Here is a 12304-nt window from a genome sequence, read left to right as displayed (position 1 = left end):
TTTTACGAATATAAACAAAATAATTAGAACAAGTGCATCATCGAATTAATATTTCAATAACCATTACTTAACACTTAACAGAAGTTAGGAACCTTCAATAGTTTGATATTATATATTATATTGCATTTATTACTCTTATTAAATATTTTTCTTCTTTAAAAACAGTTCAACCAAAGCCAATTTCCTTTTTTTTATCACAACCATGACCCAAACCAGCCATCTTGAATTTTCAAACGTCAAAATTTGGCGCGCTTTGCAATTCAATGCGTTTATTTTTCAAACGATTTATTTTACCACAGAGTATTATATCACTCGGCATGAATGCCAACCGGGGGCTTTATGACATTGAAACACGCCACCTTAATTCGAAAATTGCCGTGGTGTTACCACTGGAGGATGTCATCTAAATGATATGTCATTATATGCAATGTACCCGACATCGCTGCTCGGTACTCTACGCAATACTTCCTGAAACCTTTGCACAGGTGAACAGGCAATTCTGTACTCTATTCCTAGATTAATAGGTGATAGAATACTCCAATATGAATTGAGAGGTTTTTAGTCTAGAAATCTGTTAAAAAATTCTGTCTAGATTTCTGAGGTCAAGCAATAGCCTTTGTTAGGGGTAGGATAGTATATTTCGGTAGTGGAGGTCTTCTGGTTGATATTGATGTGGAACTACATAAGTAAACATTTCAATACTTCAATTGAAAAATATTTTACTTGGCTTCAAGAATACATAATCTACACTTAATACATAAAGCTGAAGAGTTTGTTTGTTAAAACGCTCTAATCTCTGAAAGTACTAGATCGATTTAAGAAATAGCTTTCTGTTGGATAGATCATTTATCGAGGAAGGCTATAGGTTATAAAACATCATGCTACGACCAATATGAGCCGACCAGAACGCTTAAAACCGTGCGGCAGTGGCTAATAAAAAATAATTGCCAAAGTGAATAGCATTATTATAAAGTTAAAGTTGTCGAAGTACAAAAGAAAGACGGTATGACACGTGAATCATGAGATAAAGATATTAATTACCTAATTATCTTCAATGGGCTTGACGACGGACGGGTCAGTAGCGGAACAACACTTTTATCATGTAATTTATTACCCGGACATAGCAATGAACATACATTCAGTTCCTCTGTCAGCAATTAGAAAATATTAATTAGATTAAGCACTTGTTATGTGTTTCCTAGTGTACGGATGTAGCCGTCAAACTTGCAAGATAGATGTAAATTAAGACGTTAAGCGTAGATAAAAATCTTTCATTAAGTAATTCAATCTGTTGCGGATTACCTAGCGGGTTACCGGGGCTCCGGCTCGAAAAGCAGGAGTAGGAACGGGGTGGTTTTTAGTCAGTAAGAGTCTGATACTCCCTCTCGCCTCACCTAAGGTGGGAAAAGTCATTGGATGATTTTTCACCCTCTAAAAGAGTAATTCAATCTTTCAATAAGTAATTCACTTTATTTAGCCAACTGAAACTTGTTTAATTATTCGCGTTATATTGTTACAAATGCTCTTTCACATAACGAAAGCAATGTGAGCCTAATGCTAAGTGTTTGAGAAAAAACCAGATTTAAAATAATGCAGTCTTGCGTATGGGAGCTTTGTAAACTTGATGTTGAACAATTTATGTTGTCCGTCGAAAAAGGAAGGTTTGAAGGACCGAGTATTGCACGTAATTAGAGAACGCAATTTTATTTTTCTGATATATGGGACCTTTCCCATTTAACGGGGTGGGGGGGGACGGCAATAGAAGCTTAAGTTCGTATCTTTTAACCAGTTTATCATGGTGTCGCTTTGTCAAACTTTCCGTAGAGTTAACAGTCAGTTATCCATGACTCAAAAATAAAAAAATGCGTCCTTTAATAAATGCAAAGGTCATGTGTAACATTAAAACTAACGATTTAATTAATACCTAATAAATCAGTTTGTTTTTCCGTGTGCAGTGCATGCAAGATAAAATACTAATTAAATTAAATAGGTACCAAAATTTTAATTATAAATATTAAACTCTGCCAAGAGTGTGTCTGGGAGTGAGGTCATTGTTTTATGTAATATTTTAATGTCGATTATAATGCAGTTACCTATATAAATAAAAACAAAAATAATAATACCGATTAAATTGAATGCCAAGGAAAATATGATATCATTTTCCTTTTGAAATACATAAACAATTAACATTAAACTAAATCCCATCGGTAGGCTTAATGATCGCAACTCAAACATCTAAATACACTCCTCTGGAAGTGCCAATTATTTATCGCAAAGCCTGCCAAATACATTTCGTTTTGTTTTTTTATTTTATTTTTAATAATGGAAAGTTTTGATTAAGAAACCATGAATAGGGATGACGACGGGGCCGGGGTACGAAAATTAAAAACCAATTTATTCTTGTAAGTTAATTAATGGAAAAATATTAGACATGTATTTTTTTAATTTGTCATATACTTAGATAAAACGAGTCAACGTTAAGGAGCAAATATTTCAATTCTGCGTCTAAAATGTAACTAGAAGTGAGGTCACGGGATATTTTAAATCTATATGTCTTCGAAAGTATTTGTTGTTTCCGTAAGAAAAAATAAAATACGTGTAAAATAATCAACAAGACGGGCATTAAAATAAAATTTACATCTACCCTATTGCCAATACGTTTAAAAAGATTACATATACATATAGGTAGGTAAGTACGTAGGTATACAAGTCTGTATAACACATACTACTACATACATATAAGTATAGTTCCATACAAATCTATTAGAATTCCTATCGTATCGTTATCCAAGGCCATCGATGCAATAATGCAGTTAAAGATTACTATTATTTTATTAAAATCAATTGACGTAATTGATTTTTAATGTTGAATGATCGTGTGGGGCTCGGGTACAGCGTGAGTAGGTTTTACTCAAGTGTGTGAAGGTTGAGGTTATATTGCACTTACGTCAGAATATGAAACGCTACTCAATTTTAAGTTGTACTTAAATATCTTTCTATCTCTGTCTTTTATAAAGAACTAGTTCCTTCCGCGCAGTTTCACCCGCTTAGCTACCTAGCAAGTTTACCGGGTCTCCGGAGTCCGGCTCGAAAAGCAGGAGTAGAAACGGTTTGGTTTTTAATCAGTAAGACTCTGACACTTCTTCTCGCCTCGTCCAAGGCGAGAGAAGTCATTGGATGGTTTTCCCCCTTTAAAAAAGACAGTACTTCCCTAATCAGGTACACAACACTCGCGGCAATAGTTGTAATGCCGTCATCAGTCATCACGTAAGACATAGATAGAATACCATAACATAACAATTATGTATGGTGGTAGTCAATCATTTATCTGCATAATCATTTGTATTCAGCGATTCAATACAATGTAAGGTCGAAGCTCCTTGTTCGTAACATTCGTAGTCATCGCCTGACCTTTACTGACGTATTAAATTGAAGTGCCTACAATATGACGTGATGTAACAACTCTTGAGGGGAAAAACTTCGCATGTGTAGTTTTGTTGGTCGAGTGGTCGCAAGTGCGACTGCCATACAAGAGGTCTCGGGCAAATTATTAATGGGCTTTTTTCGGTTTTTAGAAAATTCCTCAGTACCATATCACGGAGACTGGAATTGCGCTAGGTATAATATGGCAATAGGTTCACCCCCTATTACATGGGACTTATATAACACAAGCGTTGAAAATTGGGTGTACAGTGTCTGTGTAATGTGCACCTATGCCTACCCCTTCGGGGATAAAAAGGGTGACGTTGTGTATGTGTGTGTATGTATGTGTAAATACCTAGGTGATTTTTCGCAGCCACCATTCTAGTGTCTGTGCTACCAAATGAGATAGAAAGGATAAACTGTTTGTTAAGGCTATGCGTAATGCAGATTAATCTATTTCCAAATCATAATTAATACGGAAATTGTAAGTCAAATAAAATCGAATATACAAAGACCAAAGACCATAGATCGATTCTCAAATCAAACAACACTAAGTAAATTGGTCTATGGACATTTCCATTGTCAGCAATTACTTAGGTGTAATTATCTACATCACACTTCCAAAAATTATAGTCTAATGACAGTAATTGCTTTGTTCTTCTATCGATTTTATTATACTGAATTCATTTTCAATCAAAAATGTGTAACAAAAATTAATAATGCGTCATCGTTCATTTGTTTTTTTTTTTGTTTCCTTCTGTTATAAAAAGGAACAAGTTTGTTTTGTTTGTTGTTTTAATAGCCTAACAAGGCTTTTAAGGTACGCATCCACAGGCCCGCATCGTACGCATCGCATGCAACGGATTTTAGTTTGTCTTGTATAGAAACTCATACAACTGCAACTACTAATCCGAATCGTACGCACCACATCATCAGCAATGCCTACATGCGATGCGTGCTGAAGACGTCATACGGAATGCGTGCGATGGGTACGTCGCGCGCGGTCGTTGTGGACGCTTACCTTTAAAAACAACAAGTTGGTTTTATTTGTTGTTTTAATAGGCTAACAAGGCTTTTGGAAGTCACACTAGCTAAATCTATTAGCAATGTACTATTTAGGTAACGCCTAACCAAAGAATGCTAAACATTGCAGAATAACACTTCCTCGTTACGTCACAAAAAGTTTGTTACACGAACATTTTTTGTTGTAACTGTTGCCTCGTTCCACGAAATTAATATAATTTATTTTATCTTCTATAATATAAAAATAAGTCCAGTTTTCCTTCTTGTCGATATGACGTTTTGCATTTGTTGGAAAGGTTTTGGGCTCCGTGAGGTTTAGAGCAAAGAAAATGTAGGAAAACAGGGAAAATCATTGGAGGCGGAACGAAATTCGCCGGGTTTGCTAGTCTTTAATATAATTATTTATTCTTTCCGACGTATTTAGGTAGGTAGATCCAATCTAAATGTGACAGTGACAGTAATAGTTGTTCCGTTAACCGGCATTGGCCATTATTGTTATTATTTAGAATTTGGAACATGTTTGGTTCAGCCATGCATGTAGAGGTGCTGAGAAATTTCAAACACACTGGAATTGATATCGTTTTGTAATTGGCCATCATACCATGATAAGCAGAACTGGTTACAGTTCAGTCAGATCACACTCAGACCTATTGCCTAAATACCTAGGACCTAGGTACCAGAAATATTGCTCTTCTTATTTCTGGATTTATTTTCAAACATTTGTAGGTTCAGTTGGACAGTTTCTTCGTGCGTGCTCTCGTTTCGGTTACTTTATACGTAAATTAAACTCATACTAAAGGTACTGTACCCTCTACCCACTGTTAATTACATGTAAGTCGTATAGAGCTTCTGGGAACTAAAGCTTCCGTCTTTGTACGTGTGTCTTCACTTCCTTCCTCCGTGCGTATGCGCAGAGAAATTATATCAATCACAGTTGACACAGTCAGATTGACAACTGTCCCATTTGAATGAAAATATTATCATAGTTCTATTTTATGATGTTATAGTCAGAACATTGATGGTAATTCCACATAATAATTATTGTTTTCTATTACTTACGTATAAGTAGAAATTCTAATCTATTGACATTAGATAAGCTTAGTATCAACAAAATAAACCCTATGATAAATTCCCGGAGCTGCAGACAACCTAGGGGGTTTACCGGAGCTCCGGTTTAAAGCAGGAGTAGGAATAGGGTGGTATTTAGTCAGTAAGAGTCTAACGCTCCCTCTCGCCTCGCCCAAGGCGGGAGAAGTCATTGGATGATTTTCCCCCTTCAAAAAAGCCATTCCATTTAAGTCCAGTATTGCACAATATAACGTCACAAAACTTAACAGTTACTCACCATTACCTTAAACCTCTAAATTGTATGACAGACCAACGTGAATCACCTTTTTATACGTACGACCATACTGAACAGCGTCACAAGTCCGTATTCGAAGTAAATTATTTATTAAAAGGCTTTTCGATAAAAAGATTATTGAGTATAGGTCATTCGCCACGAGGCTGAGTAAGTCCTATAATAGTAACCAGAAAAGTTAAAGTGTGCTGTTGTTCGTCTCTCAGTGGCTGGTCGCAGGGCGTAGTAGTTTAAAAATTATCTAGGTTCGGATCGACTAGACCATATTTTACTTGAGTTTTTGGTAACATCAAAAGCAGAGCCTAGAATTTTAAGGTCATCATTGTCACATTAACCACATAGCCCTTTCCGTTGGGCCAAATATTGATAGATATAGACTTCTCCAATGACTTCTAGACTGCAGATCGGTTGGAAGCGACCCGTGTAAGAATTCGTCGACTCCCAGCGAAGTGCGATCTTTGCTAGGTCTTAGGTCGTCTGTGCACTTAGTGGGTAGAAATGGACGTCCTACGCTGTGCTTTTGAAGGTTGCATGGGGCTTCAACATCATCAGCCGAGAGACGTCCACTACTGAAAAAAGGCCTCCCCCTTAGACCTCCACGTAGAACGAATGGGGCTTATTCATACATAATCATATCTAGTAGCTAGCTACATGACATCATAACGTTTACCCCTCAGTAATATAAAGACATACTGTTATGTTAAGTACACAGTTACACAGAATCACGTTACAACTTTTAAACTAAAGTTGTTGATGAGATGACGCCATAAGTAGGTAAGTCATAAACAAGAAAAACAAAGTCACACACAGTATGACAGTGGTATTCTTTTGACGGACTTGCCATAGAAGACGTCATCAGCATCGTGTGACAGGAACCGCTCTCAGTAACCCCCATTACTCGTAATCAGGATGTTTATGCGATGGCTATAAACATTATGAGTATTTTTAAATAAATAATCGGCGTTATACGGTGCCGGTTTTGGTACACCGCATTGTATTGTTCCGATAAAGATATCAATGTGGGTAGCACTTGCAACGTGGTTTGTTCATTTCATTACCTATACCAGTATACACATCGATCGGTATGGCTTTTTTAAAGGGAGAAAATCATCCAATGACTTCTCCGGCCTTGGGCGAGGCGAGAGGGAGTATCAGACTCTTACTGACTAAAAACCACCCCGTTCCTACTCCTGCTTTTCGAGCCGGAGCCCCGGTAAACCCGCTAGGTAGTCCGCAGCTCCGGATCAGGCATCAGCCCTACTTGGCCCCATCCGTGGTGGTACGGCTATGAGCTACAAATATAATGATTTTTCCACAAATAAGTACATCGTAATTATTTTCTTGAATTCTCTGTAAGTAGATAAAAATTGATTTAGCACACAAGTAGTTCAAATGTGATGTGACTCCAACGCAATGTAGCAAACAAAATAATGTTGTATTTACATTATGTATAGTAAATTAGGTATATTTTAATGATGAATAATACTATTTACATAGCAAACATCATTGATTATTTGAGGAAAATTTATAAAATAACGAAATTGGCATTACATGTTATTATAATGCTCGTGTTTTCGATTTTAAAATACAATAACAAGTGCCTGATACTGGGCATTGTAGGATTCTGATAAAACAAATTATCGTACACGAGTAATCCGGAGCTGCGGACTAGCTAGCTGGTTACCGGGGCTCCGGCTCGAAAAACAGAAGTAGGAACCGGGTGGTTTTTAGTCAGTAAGAGTCTGACACTCCCTCTCGTCTCGCCCAAGGTGGGAGAAGTCATTGGATGATTTTCCACCCTTAATCAAAACATGGGTAATACAATATACTTTAAATATTAAGTTTATCCGTATCCATTTCTCAAATACACACATTACGAGTAGTACCCGATTGGATTCACAAATTGAAATGATTCATGTACTGTATGTTTAAGAAAAACAGAAAAAAATTCATTATCCAACACAATGCTGTGTTGAATTCTTGAAATTACACAATGCGTAAGAATGGCGACGTGTACCTACTTTTGGCGGGAACGCGACGGTGACGGACCAAGCGGAAAAAATATCTGCACAAAAAGGCATAGACAATAGTCGTTTTTTTTTTAAATTTGAGTACTTGAGTACACGCAAACAACAATGGATGGATGGACTTTTTTTGTTTCATCTAGCATCCAAGATTTTGATAAGGGTTTAGCTAAGTGCTCACTTAGGCAACTTAGGTACTTATCGCCGTACTCAGAGTCATTTAATGGTTACTTCTTAACCCAGTCCTTAGCAATTGTTTTCGATACAAAATCGTTACTAAGGAATTGTTTTAGTAATCATTAAATGTCTCAGAGTGCGGCAGTTAGTTAAGTACCTAACTACTTTTTTAAACGATTATTTACTAATTACTATGATAATTTCATTTTTAGACCTTTGATTGTTAAAAATGAATTATACGACCAAATACATGATAGTGAATACCCGTGTGAGATTTATGCCAACTTATTGTCCACATGATTTTTTTATCCTTGATTATTCTGTTATTTCATAACGTTATTTTATTTTATAAACACGTTTTTTAAAGTTAATGTAATAAATCTCAATGTATCGTTGTTGTCACATAAATAAAATGCTTGACTGTTATTTGGTTTGTCTGTTTATCCAGGTATTAACTATCTAGGAAATTGTTATCTATTTGATAATATCACGCGTTGTTTAGACACTTACTAACAACAAGGTGTTGTTGATTTTTCTAGGAATATAATGTGTATGTACGTAGTTAGTAGTGTACCTAAGTCACGTAAAATGTAGGCGTAATGTGCGTTTAATGGTGTGATCCCAGGAGGTAGACAGAGGGCACATTGAATTTAGCGTCCAATTTTCGCAAGATGAATCCAATAGAATAAAAGATACTCTTGCTCATAAAACGTTATTTGATTCGGGAATGGGATAAGAAATCCCTTGATTATTATTCTATAAACTATTTCAAGTATATCTAGTATACCTATGTATAAGATACAGTCGCCAAAAATGCCCAGTACCTAAGATGGCCCATTTCCATTTAAAAAAGTTTTATTTTATGAGGCTTTTAAATAAAGTGGGCCTTATTAGGCGACTATACGTACCTTATTATTTCTCCTCATCACACTATTTATAACATGTCGCAAATGGATTTGTTTTGATTTACATAATATTAATTTAATATCCACCCCTGCCTTCCAAAACCCACAGAAATATACAATAATTATGTCAAAACTAAAAACATATAAAGCCATGCTATCTCAAAACATTCTCGGCATATCAAATTTGATATCGGACCATGTATATGTATGTATGGTATGTACTTATATTTAGAGAGGGGTCTCCAATTCTCGTCATTAGGCCACTTGCTGCTAACACCCGTGGGTGGTGTTCAATTACATGAGCTGCGATTCCGACGGAATCATTACCTACAGTACCTACACGATATATCAGTGTTTCAACCACATTATGACATGTTTCGTGGCTTTGAAATGGCTATTTTTACATGTTTGCCAAAGATAGGGAGTGGGAATGGTTTTGTTACTCATTATTTAGACGTACTTACTTATAGACCACAAGTCCTATTTAGGTGCCTACTTATTAAAGTCTGGTTATAAAATATTCACTTTCAATAAACGAAATACTTTCCTTTCCTTCATCGTAGGCCCGTAATTTAATATTCTGCAAATCCTCTAACAATTTTTCTTGTTGACTTTATTTTCCTTGTAACTCCTGACCGACTGGACGCTGGGTGGTCGCATTTTCCGATTTCCCATAGATTTTTACCCTGGTACTGTAATTCTTTTACTAGGTATTTTACTTCGTAAGAAATGCACTTATTATTAGCACAATTGCACTCCGGCTCAAAGGAAAATGCTATTTAGTCAGTAGAGTCTGACCTAGTTAAGAAACACAAAGACTGACGTTATTTCTTTAAAATATAACAGTTCTCAAGTCCCTTAACACTAAAGAACTAAATACAAAGTTAAGTAATTCTTAAGGGACAGTTTAACGAACATAGCGTGACAATAACATACCTACCCTGCGTCCATTAGCACTTATTGTGTTAACTAATCCGTGGGTGGCGAGAGCAGCTGAACTCAACTTGGTTAGAAAAGACAGTATGAGTTGGAAACAGAAGTATCATTTCATACAAAATAGATGTGTCTGCAAAAAGAATTGTCTTGTTTCCGTAATCTGCACAGCTGAGAAGTAGCATGGCTTTTAGGTCTCGGGCTTCTGGGTCCGTCTGTCTATTCAATATAGTTATTTTTTATGGTATAAGCCCGTAAACAAGCAGACGATACACCTGGTGGTAAGCAATCGCAGCCGCTCATACACACTCTATGGGCATCTACACACTCTAATAATATTCTCGATCGATAGAATTTCCTTTGCTGTTTCTTACAAGTGCGTTGCCGGCCTTTTAGGGGTTAGGAATCCCTTCAATAGTTTCTGCGTGATTGTTGGACAAGCATCCAAATATCCAAACAAACAATATCACATTTATAATATTAGTGTGATACGAATAGACATTCTGTATTTCAGCTTCCATTGGCACAATAATGTTTCATAGTGATTTAATTCGATATGTCGGAAGCTTGGCGCCTGTCTGCCCTCAATAGGGACACAGATTAAAGGGTTGGTTAGCCGAATGAGTGGAGATAGAGTATCTCTTGATGGGCGGGAGATATAGCTATATTGCTATCGTTATTTTATGATACCTGCTTAGATTGATACTTTGTTTGGTATCTAGTACATAGTTGGGGGTCTTGGGAGAAGTAGCAACTGCCGTGCCGTTTGTAAACGTTAGTTAGCTTTTTAACTCTTATAATTAAAGACTTTTTGCTTCACTGATACTTAAGGATTTCTTTTTACCTATTCGAAATTCTATTCATAATTTCCTTTCAGTGCGTCCAGAATTTGGTGAGTCTGAGTAGAAACATAAAAATGAAAATTCCAGAAAACGTAGCTTTATAAAATGCAATTTAAGTTTATTTGTATTAAAACATATAAATATCAGCTTCTCATACACTCTAATAATAATCTCGATCGACAGAATTTCCTTCCCTGTTACAATTTGAAAAAACCCAAAACGTATTCTCTCAGTAATGATTCATTCTCAATTGGAAGTCGGGACATATTGAGAGGATGATAACAACTTGATTATAAAATATAAAATGACGCATAGACATCCACTCTCAGGGTTAATCACCTTAATACACATTAAAAACGTATTTAAGATAAAAAAAAAACCAGTTTGCTTATGTGACAATTCTTTCTAGCTCCAATTAATTCTGTTTTGTATTTACATTTCCAAAATGGCTACGTTGTTATCATGTGATGTGATCATAATTATGTAGATGTCGTTGCTAAACTGGACTGACTACTTTTTCTACTGTTGCCAAGTGTCCAATTCCCAATTTTTTTTATTCGATCTTACTCAGCAGGTTCTCTGACTGCAGTGGTGCACAACGAATGGATAGAAAACCGCAATAATTAACGTCTTTCAATTTATTGAACTTGAATCTAAGTCCAGTTCTAATATAAATACTAATAAAACTACCATCAGACCACCACAGATGGGCCCAGTATGGCTGATGCCAGATGCGGAGCTGCCGTCAATCTAACGGGTTAACGGGGCTCCAGCTCAAAGCAGGAGTAGGAACGGGACGGATATTAATCAGTAAGAGTCTGACACTCTGTCTCAATTCTCCCAAGGCGGGAGAAGTCAATAAAGCTCCCTTACCTACTGCTATTTTACTAATTTCACCTCTCTTTTGTTACAGAGTACCGGAATTTTCTGCACGTTTTTCCTAGCTCAATCGATCAAGGAGAGACGTAGAGCATCGATCAGGAATTCCACTTCCATCAGAGATGGAAACTTCGCGTCTCCTGACGATTCCCTACTGGCAGCACCCACTGCTCCCGCCCCGACCTTACCTAAGTATTAATAGTGCCTAAATTAAGATTAAAAAAGAATTTAGTATGTTAGTAAGACCCGCCAAAAGTTCCACTACTATGAAGTTCGTTAGTATAAAGAATGACAGTGACAGCGATAAAGTGAAGCTAACTTCAGATCAGTAAGCATTTGACTTTTGAGTTGTTTTATTTTGTCCTAGTTTCTGTCAGCATTATTCTGAAGCTTTGTCTCTGTCACTCGCTTTTATTTGTTCTAATCAATATTCTTTTAATTCCGTACATAATTTATTTAATTAATCCAGTGGTAAAAAAAATAGAGATAGGTATGTCGATTTTAAACACAGGGGCGGACCACACACTTATTGGGCCCTGGATTTTGACTATCTCGATTTTCTTTGGCATTATCAGATAAAGCATTATTTTTATTATCACAGTAATAACTATTTAATTCCCAATTAAGTAAAATAGTTTACAAAATCGTTGAGTGTTGGGGCCCTTAAAATCTTTGGGGCCTCCTCGAAACGGCACGTATTGTGAGGAGGTTTCTGTCTTTGGAAACCACCGGTAGCTT

General features: G+C 36.4%; 1 protein-coding gene across 1 annotated transcript in view; it reads left to right on the top strand.

The window, feature by feature from the left end:
- Positions 1-11929, top strand: part of LOC118267056 (23 kDa integral membrane protein-like) — a 36036-nt gene extending 24107 nt beyond the window's left edge. The window contains exon 5 of the mRNA XM_035580808.2: positions 11601-11929. Coding sequence (XP_035436701.2) covers positions 11601-11765 — 165 coding nt within the window. The 3' untranslated portion in view covers positions 11766-11929. The remainder of the gene's footprint in view (positions 1-11600) is intronic.
- Positions 11930-12304: the final 375 nt, after the last annotated feature.

Source organism: Spodoptera frugiperda, chromosome 23, assembly GCF_023101765.2.
Source record: "Spodoptera frugiperda isolate SF20-4 chromosome 23, AGI-APGP_CSIRO_Sfru_2.0, whole genome shotgun sequence".
Taxonomy (NCBI): domain Eukaryota; kingdom Metazoa; phylum Arthropoda; class Insecta; order Lepidoptera; family Noctuidae; genus Spodoptera; species Spodoptera frugiperda.
The sequence above is the reverse complement of the archived record's forward strand: the minus strand, read 5'-3'. Positions and strand labels throughout refer to the sequence as shown.